We start from the raw sequence: 16,108 nt of genomic DNA, 5'->3' as shown, positions 1-16,108 counted from the left end.
CCCTAAAAATGCAGTTGTCAAACCTGTTCTAAAAAAGGGCAATCTAGACAAAACCTTACTGTCTAACTACAGACCAATATCAAATCTTCCTTTTATAGGCAAGATCATAGAAAAGGTTGTCTTCAATCAGCTGACCAAATTCTTGAACTCAAATGGCTACCTGGACAATTACCAGTCTGGTTTCCGTCAGCATCATAGCACAGAGACAGTGCTCATAAAGATAATTAATGATATTCGATTGAATTCTGATTCAGGCAAAATATCAGTTCTGGTTTTACTAGATCTCAGTGCTGCTTTTGACACGGTAGATCACACCATACTCCTAAATAGACTGGAAAGCTGGGTAGGGCTTTCTGGATTGGTACTTAAATGGTTTGGGTCATACCTTCAAGGGAGAGGTTACTATGTGAATATAGGCAACCATAAATCTGACTGGACACCCATGACTTGCGGTGTTCCACAGGGCTCAATTCTTGCTCCGCTCCTCTTCAATTTGTATATGCTCCCACTTAGCCAAATAATGAAAAAGTACCAAATTGCCTACCACAGCTATGCAGACAACACTCAGATCTACCTAGCCCTCTCACCCAATGACTACAGGCCTATTGACTCTCTTTGCCAATGCATTGATGAAATTAACAGCTGGATGTGTCAAAACTTCCTTCAGTTAAATAAAAACAAAACTGAAGTCATTGTTTTTGGCAACAAGGATGAAACTAACAAGGTAAACACATACCTTGTCTTAAGAGGTCTAAAGACACAAAGCAAGGTAAAAAATCTTGGGGTCATTTTGGAGTCTGACCTTAGTTTCAGCAGTCATGTCAAAGCAATAAGCAAATCAGCGTACTACCATCTCAGAAACATAGCCAGAATCAGATGTTTTGTCTCAAGCAAAGATTTAGAGAAACTAGTCCCATGCTTTCATCACCAGCAGGGTGGATTACTGTAATGGACTCCTTACAGGTCTTCCCAAAAAGACCATCAGACAGCTGCAGCTCATACAGAACGCTGCTGCCAGGATTCTGCCCAGAACCAAAAAATCTGAGCATATCACTCCAATCCTCAGGTCCTTACACTGGTTACCAGTTACTTCTAGAATCAACTTCAAAGTATTATTAATTGTCTATAAATCGCTTAATGGTCTAGGACCTAAATACATCTCAGATATGCTCATTGAATATAAACCAATCAGATTTCTCAGATCATCAGTATCAAGTCAGTTAGAGAAAACAAGGGTTCAATCAAAACAGGGCGAGTCAGCGTTTAGTCATTACGCCACCCGTAGCTGGAATCTGCTTCCAGAAGACATCAGACATTCACCAACAGTAGCTACTTTTAAATCCAGATTAAAAACACACTTGTTTAGCTGTGCATTCACAACCTGAGCACTGTGCTGCTTTACATCAACTGCACTTCTATTTCTAATTTATTTTTATTTGCTCTTATTCTTTTTATATATACAGTCACATTTTTTATCAACTTAATTGCTGTTTTATTGTTTCTTTAAATCTAAAGTTTTTGTGATCTTAAATCATTTGCCTTTTAAAGATAAGACTTATTCATTTCTGTCAATCATTTTATGTAAAGCACTTTGAATTGCACTTTTGTATGAAATGTGCTATATAAATAAACTTGCATTGCCTTGCTTGGACCTCCGGTCCACACCATCACCCTATGGACGTCCAGTGCTAACTCACAGTCCATAACGTAAACAAAAGCCTTTATCTGTCCATTCGCAGCATAGCGTTTCCAGGCCACAGCAGCTATCAGCAGGGAGTCCTCACATGAATGAAATCCAGTCACACTCACAACCCTGTCTCAAAATATATATTTTTTGTCTTTTCCTCTTGTTGTGCGCCGCACTGAAAAGATTGGCTGAGAAATACAGAAAGGAACACGCACCAAATCGACATGGATTGAATCGAGACTACGTGGTTTGACCGTTCAGCAGCGTGTTCAGAGAACATAATGGAAGAAAATGGAAGTTTCACTCTAAAGGCCATTTAACCGGAATGTTCGGGGTTCTATACCAGTTCTAAAACAACTTAGCTGTGTGTATATAATGCATTTGAAACTGAAATCTATGGGGCAAGACATTTCACTGCAATGATTTTAATTTCAAAATTTATAGCCAAAAGAGTTGTGCACTACGATCACTTACAAACCTTCTATGAGGAATATTATTTTGTGAACTGCAAAGCAACCTTGAAGCTCTATATAAAGCTAAGTATCAATAAGAAGCAGCACACCAGAAAGGGACTTGGAGAGAAATCCACCCACATGAATTACATCTGTGAATATACATTCATCTGCATGGCCTGCATGGCAAGATGTTTTCATTGCTAGTATCATCTGTGAACTGTTTGGAAAATAACACATATAAACTTGAAGTGAACTTTTAGGCAAGCAGGCCTTTAAACAGGCACTGATGTCCGGTCACTCAAGCATAACGTGACCTCTACCCAGCCGTCACAGACAATTTTCTCTTTGCATGTCTGAAAGATCTTCTGGCCTGCAAATCAAAACCCTATTAAGATGAGACTGCTAATTTAGTTTGAATAAACATGACTTAAAGGCAATACTTTCAGGATTTGTTACACAAAGTGAACTAAGTCACTATGACTTCCCTCATTAACCAGAGAAGACGACATGTGCATTAATACCTACATTTGAATGGTTTAGAGTTTGTGGTGACTGCTGAAGATTTTGAGTTATATGCCATCAGTCTAATGCTTGGCGGAATCCACATATTACACAGAAAAAAACTGGAGAAAAAAATGGAGATGAAATGTGAATTAGAATTTTTTTGTTGGCCCATTTTCATAGACTGCAGACCTTCCATGGTGAAAAGCTGTTTACTTTCGGTTGTAAGGCAAGAAACGACGTTCACATGTTACAAATATTCAATTTGGTTTAATCATTTGTAATATAATGTCATAGTTGTCATTAAAAATACATATTAATATTTAATTAACATAAATAAATACCATAAAACTGACAGAAAGAATGAATCTGAATATAAAAACAACATATGAGATGGATTGTTCACATGGTGCACGTATTTTCAGTGTATGACTCAATATTTTCCAGCTAAAACAAAGTGAGTGTCTATCAGTGAAAAATTAAAAGATAAACAAATAATGGTATTCTATGTTTAATATAAGCAGCATGAATTATTTGTATTGCTGAGATAAATATCAATTTAAAATGGTTAACATTGAAAATGATAACCCCACACACATGCACACAGGTTGGGTTTTCATGTTTTATGGGGACATAAAATTGACAGAATTACTTTTATATTGTAAAAACTGTTTTTCTATCCCCTAACACAATCACACAAGCCTTTCTGCATTTTAACATTTTCAAACAAACATCATTAGTTTGGTTTATAACCACCTTTGGAGGTGGGTTAAAAGCCTAAATTGACTCATCAGGATCATGTTACGTCAAATGAAGTGACGTTCCTCTAAAAACATCCAGAGGATGATGCATTACAAATAGTTGTTGCTCTTCAATAAAAGAGTTAGATGACAGTCCATAACTTTTAAGTTACTCTGGTTCATATGCGACCACATCTAAAAATATGTTTTACACAGAATGCTTGGCGATGTCAAACACACAAAGACATTTTGTGAAGTCTTGCTCTACTTTCCTATTCTTACAACAATAACCATAAACAAAAATGTTGAAAACATTTCCTTGTCAGTCTTTAAGAACAAACCATTTTGAGTTTTTCTATATTCATATTTTGTTTATACCAGAGTAATCTTTGAGTTGGATTAATGTTTAAATCCTTTAGGTAACGGCATCAATAAAAAGTTATTTTGGATTACTGTAGTTGTCCCAACTGAATATAAGAGAAAGCTCGGTGCATGTGAAGTCAAGGTTTTCAAAATCAACCACAAGGACTCTTTTTTTAAACATGACACGAGACTAAAAAAAGACAACATGTATGAAGATATCACAAACACATACTTTATTAATGACCAGTCTCACATCAGAACACTTGTGACACGTATAAATGTTATCAAAGGGGATGCTTGTAATCGTAAACCTAAACAATTACATGTCTAGGGTGGATATTGTTTATCATAAGCAAATCTTTAATACATGTTACTCTTATAGATTTTTTTTACCTATGGTGACCACCTGTTCCTCCTGTCAATCATTTTCCAAGTGTTAAAAAATAGCCACCTACCAGTCAATTTTTCCATCAGCACTTTCACAATGTGCATTTTTGCAAAGCAGATTTACACAAAACATTTAAACAGAGAAACAGTAAATACATAAAGATTTTTTTAGACCTCCATTACCTTCTGGGTGATGTGGGCTGACAATCTTGCTGAACCGGATCTGGGATGAGCATTCAGCCAAACTGGAGCTGGGTCGGTCAGACTCAGCCGTCCCGAGGATGAGACATGGAAACAAGACAAATTTATTAGCGTACAGTCAACTCACATATGTCAAAAAATTATACAATATAATATGTTTGTGTTTGGTTGCGGTCAGAAAGCGGCATAAACACGTTTAGGCAGTTAGTTTACTGCCCACAAATGGCTGCTCGACCTGATTTTGCCAAGTCGTTGATGTCCTGAGGACAACATATTTTGTTGACCTAATGACAACATTTTTATAAATAAAACCTAAACCCACACCAAACCCCAACCCTAACCATAACTTATCCCTAAAATCAGAGGAAAAAATGATACGTGGAAAAACGTCTTGTTACGTCTTGAGAACCATTCAACTCTGACTACTATAGAAAAGGCCAAAGAAATTTGGCGAATGAAATTTCCGTCTCCGCCGGTATAAAAGGAAGACGGCGTGCAGCACTCATTTAGCTTATGTTCTGAAGAGCCTGAGAGCCTCTCAAGACTACAGCAGAGGACACTACGTGTTGTGGCATAAGGGACACAACGTCTTGTTCCCTCCATCAGGGAACTGAGGTTACAGACGTAACCAAGACGTTCCCTTTCTGCCGGTCTCTTGGCGTTGTGTCGAGCCGACAGATGGGGTTCCTATGGAAACCCAACAACGCTGTCACAAACACTGGGCGTGCAGTACGAGGCTTTCGCGAACCTGTAACCTTCCAGTGTGATGGTCGGGGGTTCCCACTGAATTCTTGGAGAAAGATGGGTACAGCCCTGACCGGTAACCTTTCACGGCACTCTACTGGCGAGAGGCCTTCCGGATTCGGTTAACACCGGGTGAACGCGACTTCCTTAATTAGGGATGCGCTGCAGAGGCCACTTTCTACCCGAGGGGAGGAATACAGTGGATATAGGTATGGTCTCGCCTTGGGGGAGATGTCGCCACGCAGGACATGGGCTGACACCGGGTTTACACGAAGTTTGTGAAACCTTGCGAAGGTGTTGGGCATAGCCCAACCCGCAGCTCTACAAATGTCTGCCAGAGAGGCGCCTCTAGCCAGTGCCCAGGTGGTGGCTATACCCCGTGTGGAGTGAGCCAGCACTGCCAAAGGGCATGGGAGATCATGTGACAGCATCCACGATCCAGTGCGCCAGTCTCTGCTTGGGGACAGCCTTCCCTCACTGCTATCCCCCAAAACAGACAAAGAGCTGGTAAGAACTCCTGAAGCTCTGCGTGTGGTCCAAGTAGAGGCGCAGTGCGTGTACTGGACACAAAGCGGATGGGGTTGGGTCTTCCTCCCCGATGGGGAGCGCCTGCAAGCTCACCACTTTGTCCCGTAAGGGAGTTGTGGGAACTTTGGGCACGCCGCCGGGCCTGGGTCTCAAGATAATGTGAGAGTTACCAGGGCCGAATTCAAGGCAATCCGAGGACACGGAGAATGCTTGAAGGTCCCCTACCCTCTTGAAGGAAGTGAGTGCCATCAGGAGGGCCGTCTTACTCGAAAGGTGAGGAAGATCGGAACCTCCGAGGGGCTATAGGGGGCCCAGAGAGGCCCACCAGGACCACGTTAGGGTCCCAAGAGGGTATGGAGCGGAGACGAGGTGGATTCCGCATTCTCGCGCCCCTCAGGAACCTGGTGACCAGGTCGTGCTGCTCTAGAAACTTTCCATTAACTTAGTCGTGATGAGTGGCGACAGCGACTACATAAACATTAAATGTAGAGGGGAGATGTTAGTCTCCAGTCTCTTAAGAAGGACAACACGATCCTGATTGAGCACCTCAGTGGGTCTTCTCGTTAAGAGAGACACCAGGACGAGAAGAGGGGCCATCTAGAGGCGTATACCGCCAAGTAGATGGGGCCCTAGCCTGGGTGATGGTCTCCGCCACAGAGGGGGAGTAGCCTACTCAGGATCTTCTCGTCCCGTCTAGAGACCAGACATGGAGGTTACAGAGGTCTAGGATGCCAGAACGTGCCCTTCCCGCTCTAAGGGCGACCAAGGTGGCGGCTCGGGCCCTGGGTCGGACGAACCCAGGTCAGAGATCCTGCATTATACCCGGGTCGGCCTTACCCTCGTGGAGCTCTCTCCACGTCTTGGCCAGGTGGACCTGCAGGATGGTCATGGCGTGGAGAAAGGAGGCAGCCTGGCCCGCGGCAGCCCAAGCCTTCGACACCAGTAATGCCGAAGTCCTAGACGCCTTGGACGGTAGGCGTGGCTGATTCTCCCAGGTGGCAGCCGTCTGCGGGCACAGGTGGATCTCCACCTGGGGGATCTCGACGTAGCCTTTGACAACTGGGGTTCGTTTTACACCGCGCTTCGACCCTAGGAACCACGTATCCAGCCGCGAGCGTTGGGGAGGATGCAGTGGCATACACTGCAACCCAATACTCGCGGCTGCCTGGGTTAGCATGGCTGACATCACCTCTGCTTCCTCCTGAGCTCGACCCCCCTGGGGGGGGGGGGCTCGGAGTCTTCAGGGTCGGATGACAGCTAGTCTCCTTTTAGATTCTGCGAGCAACATCTCATCTACGTCACACATCGTTTCCGAGTGTGTGCCTGAGGATCCGGATGGTTTGCCACCGCCGGTTGGGGACAGTCAAAAGAACGAGTCGGGGTGCGAGCTGCCCGTGAGCACTTGGCTGGCGGGTTTACGTTAGTAGAGGTCCCCACGTCACTAACACCGCTAGCACTGGCGGACATCGGGGCCTTAGCCACTGACGTCGCGGCACGGGTAGCAGACGAAATAGTGGGTAGTTCCTGTGACCGCATCTTCTGTATGACCATCTGTCCGCAGTGCAGGCAAGATGTGTCAACGAAAGCTACCTCAGCGTGATGGACACCCAGACACTTGACGCAGCTATCATGTCCATCCCCTACTTGACGATGGTACCACACCTAAGAGAACAGCGGGACATGCGCTGGAGAATGCTCAGTCCTGAAAAGGACCTTTTGGAAAATATCTCTAACACCTCTGGAACCACCGAGACGCCCAGGGGAAGGTCGCTGCAGGTTGGAGAAGAATTTGTTGAATTCGTCTTGTTCGTAGTCATGAGCGAAGGCTCTGAAGAAAAATGGGTAAATGAATTTTGCACGCCTTCCTTTTATATCGGATATCCGGGGGCGGAGACCGGCATGCAAATTTCATTCGCCAAATTTCATTGGCCTTTTCTATCAGAGTTGATTGGTTCTCAAGGGCGAACCCCATCTGTCGGCTCGACACAAAGTCGAGATACCGACAGAAAGGGAACAAGGGTCTAGAAGGACGTTATCCTGGTTGTAAGATTAAATTTAAACTAAACTGTAAATTTACAGTATTTCTGAAATCTGATTGGTTGATTTAAATGTTGTGCCAGGGTCAACATGATGTTGTCCTAAGGATATCAACCACTTGTCAAAAAAAGGAGAGCCACAATTGGCAACATAGTTTTCAAGTCTATTCGTGAAAATGACAAGATCTATAGGGTAAATCCTTCTAGAAGAGACTTTCAAATCACATTACATTATAAAAGACGGTTGGTTGGTTGGTTGTCGTTCTGAAGGCCTTGGTATATTTGGACGAAATTGAAGAACGAACTAGTGTTCTGTAATTTTGAACAAAATCTAGTCAAAACAAACTAGTTCGGTGCAGCAAACCAAAATGATCTTCCCAAGAAAAGTTTGGCTTGCCCGGATCTTTTTGAAATAGCATTTAAAAAAAAAAGTAAGATACGAGCAGCACAAATACACTGGATTGTGGAGTTCTAGAGCAGTGATTTGAGAAAGACATAAATCCTGAGACGCATTGAAAGACGATAATTACAACAAAGGATGTTAGGGAAAGGGTGGCGATGAGTCGAAATTTATCCGAACCATATTATGTTTTTAACTATTAGTTATTATAGTATTTTATTTTTAGTAGTATTTTAAATTAGCTTTTATTTTTAGATTATGGTAATTTAAGTAACAGTTTTGGCAATTGTGGTATATGCTTCTGTCATTTTAAAATTAATTTGTAAAATTTTTATGTTGCTATAATTATAATTAATTATTACATTTTTAGTTAAGTTTTTGATTATAATTAATCTTTTTGTTCTTTAAAATTGTTGTTTCCTCAAAATAAATATTGAGCTAAAATTGTTTGGAAAAACTTAATTTATTTCAATGAAAAGAAAAGCTTTTAAAGTTAAAAATATAAGTTGACCAAAAATAACCTTGGTAACCATAATGGCTTTATCTTGATCGACAAAAGGTAGAATATAAGAAGACCTCAGCTAGACAAATCGTACAAAAGACGAGGCAAAGAATATAATCTAGTCCCAAAACATAAATATGGATGTAAAGCTATTCAACAAATAAGACTCTAAACAATTATCCTGACTGTAAAGCCCATTGCACATTAAGTCCGAAATTTGCATCCAAACTTCCAGCATGTTAAAAAATAAATACGAACTCAGATTTAGTCAATCACATTTACACACTGCCTCTGATATTTTCATTCGTCATAAAAGTATTTGCACCGGGTTCGATTTTCTGCGTTTTTCGCATCCGTTGCAGGCCTTTTGAACAGCTTTTTTCAATAAATTCAGACACTGTACAAACGAGAGCCAAATATGTAAAAAACGCATACGAAAATGTTGCACTTTATAGTCCGCAAACTCTTTAAAGTCTCATTGTGGTGCACTGTTACTTTGCTTAACGTTTTTTGATAATGTAGGAAACTGGACGCTTTAGATTCTAGTGAGCATTTGATTTGACAGAAATGATTTATTTCTGTTTTTTATAAGTACCCATTGGAACCATATTTTCTTGCTGCTGGTTAACTGCTGTCCGATGGCTGTGTTTCAGCTGCGCCTCTGTGATTTAGCTGCAAATACAAAAACACCAGAGATTTAGTACAATAAAATATACATTACATTTAAAGATTGAGGCTATTAATGTTTAGAGGTCTCATACCACTACCATTACAAACAAAGATTCTAAAACAGTTTGAAATAATAAAAAAGCAATCATACTGCTGGTCAGACAGAACAAATTGTAATAACTTTTATTTATTATTTGTAAGACTCTCCTGCCAAAAATAAAAGCACTGAAAATACAATTTCTGCAAAGATTTAAGCACTTATACATCGAGACAATTTTTTGGTTTGACTCACTGAGGTACAACAGGCTGTGTAGGTGAGGCTGGAGGTTCTGTGGACACATTCAGCAACTTGCAAATATCTTCAATATTGGTGTCAGTGCTCTCCTGGCTCTCTGATAAAGATGCTAGGAACAAATCAGAACTTGTTCATCCAGTGACATAAAAATGTTTTGAACAATAAAAAGGCATTGGTAGTTTTGGTCAAATCATACAATTATTGTTACCTGTTGTTGGATCCACAGCAGCTGCTGGAGGAAGCTGGGATTCAAATTTGGCTGAATTTGAATCATCCAGACTATTTGTAAGACTCTCCAGCCTAAAAATACAAGCACTGTAAGAATTGTTTTCTGCAAACATTTCAGCACTTAGATTACTTGTCAAAACTCACAGAGGTGGAGAAGCGGCTGTGGCAGTGGAGTAGGTTTACTTTCTTGTGCACACGTTGTCGAATTTTTTGCAAAACTGTTGAGAACAAATCAAAGTAGTTAAATGACACATGTTCAAATCATTGATTTAAAAAACTACGATTTTTAAAGCGCATTAAACAATATCTTACCAAATGTTGGAGGTGATATAAAAGCAAATGTGGAGGGGTGTGTCATATAGAGGCTTGAGGCAAGGAGGATTATGCCTACAAATATAAAGAGAAGTACTGTTAGTACCATTTCTGCAAGGATTCAAGCACTTATACATCGAGACAATTTTTTGGTGTGACTCTCTGATTTACAACAGGCTGTGTAGGTGAGGCTGGGGGTTTTGTAGACACATAGAGTCCATTCGGCACCTTGCAAATATCTTCAATATTGGTGTCAGTGCTCTCCTGGCTCTCTGATAAAGATGCTAGGAACAAATCAGAAATCAGAACTTGTTCATCCAGTGATTGACATAAAAATTGTTTTGAACAATAAAAAGGCATTGGTAGTTTTGGTCAAATCATACAATTATTGTTACCTGTTGTTGGATCCACAGCAGCTGCTGGAGGAAGCTGGGATTCAAATTTGGCTGAATTTGAATCATCCAGACTACATGTAAGACTCTCCAGCCTAAAAATACAAGCACTGTAAGAATTGTTCCTGCAAACATTTCAGCACTTAGATTACTTGTCAAAACTCACAGAGGTGGAGAAGCGGCTGTGGCAGGGGAGTAGGTTTACTTTATTGTGCACATGTTGTCTGATTTTCTTTTTTTTTTTAGAGTCCATTCGGCACCTTGCAAATATCTTCAATATTGGTGTCAGTGCTCTCCTGGCTCTCTGATAAAGCTGCTTAGAACAAATCAGAAATCAAAACCTGTTCATCCAGTGATTGATATAAAAACTGAGTTAAAACAGTTTTGAACAATAAAAGGGCATTGATAGTTTTGGTCAGATCATACAATTATTGATACCTGTTGATGGATTCACAGCAGCTGCTGGAGGAAGCTGGGATTCAAATTTGGCTGAACTTGAATCATCCAGACTACATGTAAGACTCTCCAGCCTAAAAATAAAAGCACTGTAAGAATTGTTTCTGCAAACATTTAAGCACATAGATTGCTCTGTAAAAATCAAGAGAATTGGTCAAACTCACTGAAATTGAGAAGCTGCTGTAGGAGGGGGGTCTGTTGACTTTTCCTGTCCACCCATTGTCTGATTTTGTTAAAAAACTGTTCAGGGAAAGATAAATTACATACAGGTTCAAATGACTAAGATTTTTAAAGAGCATCAAACAATAATTTAACAAATCTTGAAGGTAATATAAAAACACATGTGGATGCATTAGGACGAGGGCTCACGTTACACTTCGTAGGGAAGCTCGAGGCAGGAGGATTATGCCTAAAAATACAAAGAGAAGCACTGTAAGTATAATTTCTGCAAAGATGCAAGCATTTATATATTGAGAAAATATTTTTTGTTTAACTCACTGAGGTACAGCAGGTGGTGTAGGTAGAGCTGGGGGCTTTGTTGAAAGTTGGAATTCATCCAGCCTGCATACATCTTCAATGGTGGTATCAGAGTCCAGTATGCTGCTCTCATACACGCACTCTGGAAGATCCGCTAAAAACAATTCAGAAAACAAAACTTTTCATCCATTGATTGATAAATCCAAAATTGGTATTGTACATTGATAGGTTTGGTCACATGTAACATAATACAAATGATATTTCCTCTTACCTGTTGTTGGATCAACAGTAGCTTCTGGAGGTAACTGGGGCCCAAATTCGGCTGAGTTTGGACCATCGAGTTGTTCTGTAAGACTCGTCTGCCTAAAAACACTATTGTTTTTAAAAACATTCAAAATCTTAGATTGTTGTGTATAAAGCAAGAGAATTTGTTCAACTCACTGAGTTGGAGACGCTGCCGGGACGGGCGACTCTGTGGACATTTCCTGTCCATCATTCTCCTGCCTTTGTATGGAAGCTTTCTTCTTGGAGAGCTTAGCAACCCCAGGAGATTGTTTAGAGACATCTCCGGATGAAGCATCATTCTCCAGCTTCAAGGCAGGTTTTCTAAAAATACAGCTACTTGGTTATTTGGAGTTTTAAGATTGCTGTGTATAGTTCAAAAGAATTTGTTCAACTCACTGAGGTGGAGAAGGTGATGCTCTGGTGTCTGCTGTCACTTGGGGCTTCACAGACATTTCTTGTCCAGTCATCGGACTAGTGTCAGTCTGCTGACTCGGTGTAAAAACTGAGAACAAATCAGAGTAGATTTAAAAATCATGTTTAAAGGATAAATATTAAAAACTAGGATTATAAAACAGTTTTAAACAATAAAAGATCACTGAAGCGGCTGTCAGATAGAACAATGTGTACAGACTTACCAAATGTTGGATGCAATATAAAACTTAATGTGGAGGGACGCGTCATAGCGGAGATGGAGGCAGGAGGATAATGCCTAAAACTATGAAGAGAAGTACTGTAAGTACCATTTCAGCAAACATTGAAGCATTTATACACAGAGACAATTTTATGTTTGACTCACTGAGGTACAGCAGGTGGTGTAGGTAAGCCTGTGAGCTCTGTGGACACATGGAGTCCATTCAGCATCTTGCACATATCATCAACTGTGGTCTCAGTCTCCAGTGTGCTGTTCTCTTCCTGGCTTTCTGGAATATCTGCTAAAAATAAATCAGAAAACAAAATTCAAAGTTTTGAAAAATAAAAAAACATGATCATTTTTGTCAGATGTTATAACAAATTATATACAAATTACTTTACCTGATGCAGGATCCATAGCAGCTGCTGGAGGAAGCTGGGACTCAGATTCGTCTGGATTTGGATCATCCAGACTCTCTGTAAGACTCTCCTGCCTAAAATACAAGCACTGTAAGTATTGTTTCTGCAAACATTTAAACTCTTAGATTACTTTGTATAAATCAAGAGATTTTTATAGAGAACTCACTGAGGAGGAGACACTGCTGGGACGGGCAGCTCTGTGGATATCTCCTGTCCCTCATTCTCCAGCATTTGTGAAGCAACTGTTGAGAACAGATCAGAGTGGATATGAGACATAAATATCAAGTTGAACATTTGTTTACATTTAACTAACCCACTGAGAAACATTCTACCATAAGTAAGATTGGACATTTGAAAAGAATGTGATACTTACTATTTTTCTTTTTCCTCCTCCTTCTTTTTTTTTTCTTGGAGGCCTCAGAAGCTTGAGGAGATGCTATGGACACCTCTCTATCTGAAGCCTGATCTTCCGGCAGTGAAGAAGAAGGATGATCCCTTAAAATACAAGTACTTGAAGTCATTTTCATTTTATGTTACCACAGACATTCAACCACTTAGATTGCTGTGTATAAATCGAGAGAATTTGTTTAACTCACTGAAAAGGAGACGCTGCCGGGACAGAGGGCTCCGTAACCATCTTTTGTGTAGATGTTGAAACAGGGGGCTCAAGGGACATCTGTTGTCTACCACTCTCCTGCCTCTGTGAAGAAGCTGTTGAGAACAGATCAGAGTAGATATGAGACACACGTGTACAGATCCATAAAAACAAGTTAAACATTTAATCTACATTTAACTAACCCACTAAAAAACATGCTACCATAAGTAAGATTGCACATTTGAAAAGAATGTGATACTTACTATTTTTCTTTTTCCTCCTTCTTCTGTTTTGTTTCTTGGAGGCCACAGAAGCTTGAGGAGCTGCTATGGACACCTCTCTATCGGAGGCCTGATCTTCCGGCAGTGAAGAAGAAGGATGATCCCTTAAAATACAAGTACTTGAATTCATTTTCATTTTAAGTTACCACAGACATTCAACCACTTAGATTGCTGTGAATAAATCGAGAGAATTTGTTTAACTCACTGAGAAGGAGACGCTGCCGGGACAAAGGGCTCCATAACCATCTTTTGTGTAGATGTCAAAACAGGGGGCTCAAGGGACATCTGTTGTCTACCACTCTCCTGCCTCTGTGAAGAAGCTGTTGAGAACAGATCAGAGTACATTTAGTCATTTGGCAGACGCTTTTATCCAAAGCGACTTACAGTGCACTTATTACAGAGATCGATCCCCCTGGAGCAACATGGAGTAAAGTGTCTTGCTCAAGGACACACTTGATGTGGCTGCTGGGATCGAACCAGCAACCAGCAAGAGTAGATATGAAACACACGTGTACAGATCCATAAAAACAAGTTGAACATTTAATCTACATTTAACTAACCCTCTAAAAAACATGCTACTATAAGTAAGATTGCACATTTGAAAAGAATGTGATACTTACTGTTTTTCTTTTTCCTCCTTCTTTTTTGTTTCTTGGAGGCCTCAGAAGCTTGAGGAGATGCTATGGACACCCCTCTATCTGAAGCCTGATCTTCCGGCAGTGAAGAAGAAGGATGATCCCTTAAAATACAAGTACATGAAGTCATTTTCATATTAAGTTACCACAGACATTCAACCACTTAGATTGCTGTGTATAAATCGAGAGAATTTGTTTAACTCACTGAGAAGGAGACGCTGCCGGGACAGAGGGCTCCGTAACCATCTTTTGTGTAGATGTTGAAACAGGGGGCTCAAGAGACATCTGTTGTCTACCACTCTCCTGCCTCTGTGAAGAAGCTGTTGAGGACAAATCATAGTAGAAAAATGACTCAGGTGTTCAAACAATGATTGATATCTTTAAATACAGATCATAAAAACAAACATGCTACCAAAAGTATGATGCTCAAAGCAGTTAAAAATAAAAGCACATTGATAGTGTTGAGCAGACTGGAAAAGAATGTGAAAACTTACTATTTCTACTTTTCAACCACCTTCTCTTCACGTTCTTGAAAGCCATATAAGCACAAGGAGATAAGCCGGACATCTCTTTGGCGGAGGCCCGATGCTTCCTCGTCAAAGTCGAACGATGTCCACTTAAAGTCATTTTCATTTTAAGTTACCACAGATATTGAAGGACTTAGATTGCTGTGTATAAATCGAGAGAATTTGTTAAACTCACCGAGGAGGAGACGCTGCCGGGATTGGGGCCTGTGTAGACATCTGATTGATGGAGACAGTCTTCAGTATAAACCTCTGTGCAGATGAAGCTGAAAACAAATCAGAGTAAATAAAAATGTAGAATTTATGCATCATATATCTTTAAAAAAAGAAAATAATGTTTTTAAATTTTTATCAGATTTTTCCATGAATGCAGTCTTAAATAGAGAGTTAAAATATAGAGAATGCCTTCAAAACGGAAAGCATTATGTTTTCCATTATTTGATTAAAAATGTGATAAACATACCAGAAGAACAATAGCAAAACAGGAAAGGATACGGATAAATCCCATAAATCAAATGCAATATTTTTGTACTTTCTCCTATTTCATTAGGCAAGCGTGACATTTTTAGGACCATTTAATGTTTTTTTGCAATAAACCTCATCAAGTTTGGACAATGGTGACCCTTGTGTGTGAAATTCATGCTAGTATCCGCGCTAACGTCAATTATTTTACTCTTGTGATACGCTTTATTATATCACGAAGATATCACGATAATATATTCACAGAATGTGCTTTACGTTAAGAGGAATGATTAACGTCGTACTTTAGTTTGGTTTTAACAGACAGGGTCACAAATAACAGAGCATGGGTAAGTCAAAAGCTACAAACAAATATAAAAACTCACGTATCTCGTATCTCGCCCATGAAGGAAACGTCACGACGGGCTCCTCAGCTTCGATGGACTCTTCGACTAAATCAGCCCAAGATGTTATGGGCTGATAGTCGGAGAAGGGAAAATCCTCTTCGGGGGTGTGGAAAGCTGATCGACTCATGTTCAGTCAGAATCCGACCAAGCGCGAAGACACACCAACTGAGAACGCCCAAAATCACAGTAATCGCAATCAAGTTTTTCTCTCTCAAAAGCTAAAAACCTGCACAGCGGTCGGCGAACTACAAACAAACATACATTGATCGTTGTCATGGAGCGCTTTGTAGACGCGTCACTCTGTATGATGTCATAACAATAGAGACGCCAAAGCCTTAGAAACAAACAAACACATGACAACCCTGTTATGCTATTGAGTTTGAATACAATTTTTAATTAAACAAGTTACCTATTCGCAATATTTCAGAGAAAAATAGGTACACGTAAATAAAGAGCTAAATAAAGCTCGTTAATCGACGTAACGCCGTGTGTTGCTCCT

The 16,108-nt window shown here is 40.4% G+C and overlaps 1 protein-coding gene across 7 annotated transcripts; it reads right to left on the bottom strand.

The window, feature by feature from the left end:
- Positions 1-9,719: 9,719 nt before the first annotated feature.
- LOC130437589 (polycystic kidney disease protein 1-like 3) lies at positions 9,720-15,860 on the bottom strand. Of its 7 annotated transcripts, none has more exons than XM_056768954.1 (26): positions 15,589-15,860; positions 14,922-15,009; positions 14,714-14,835; positions 14,425-14,539; positions 14,205-14,323; positions 13,790-13,904; positions 13,567-13,688; positions 13,305-13,419; positions 13,082-13,203; positions 12,875-12,950; positions 12,691-12,782; positions 12,455-12,590; positions 12,294-12,373; positions 12,055-12,160; positions 11,815-11,979; positions 11,645-11,745; positions 11,395-11,527; positions 11,266-11,305; positions 11,061-11,136; positions 10,879-10,970; positions 10,607-10,756; positions 10,444-10,535; positions 10,220-10,332; positions 10,049-10,123; positions 9,881-9,954; positions 9,720-9,808 (listed from the first exon to the last, which is right to left on the bottom strand). In XM_056768954.1, exons 1-20 carry the CDS (start codon positions 15,734-15,736, stop codon positions 10,891-10,893), a joined length of 2,151 nt encoding a protein of 716 aa, XP_056624932.1. In that variant the 5' UTR covers positions 15,737-15,860; the 3' UTR covers positions 9,720-9,808; positions 9,881-9,954; positions 10,049-10,123; positions 10,220-10,332; positions 10,444-10,535; positions 10,607-10,756; positions 10,879-10,890. The 7 variants fall into 7 exon arrangements, with proteins under 7 accessions (XP_056624932.1, XP_056624928.1, XP_056624929.1 ...); XM_056768950.1 differs by having other exon boundaries at positions 10,607-10,753; XM_056768951.1 differs by having other exon boundaries at positions 10,277-10,332; positions 10,607-10,753.
- Between the last annotated feature and the right edge of the window lie 248 nt (positions 15,861-16,108).

This window comes from Triplophysa dalaica, chromosome 16 (genome assembly GCF_015846415.1).
Source record: "Triplophysa dalaica isolate WHDGS20190420 chromosome 16, ASM1584641v1, whole genome shotgun sequence".
In the NCBI taxonomy this organism is placed as follows: Eukaryota; Metazoa; Chordata; class Actinopteri; order Cypriniformes; family Nemacheilidae; genus Triplophysa; species Triplophysa dalaica.
The sequence above is the reverse complement of the archived record's forward strand: the minus strand, read 5'-3'. Positions and strand labels throughout refer to the sequence as shown.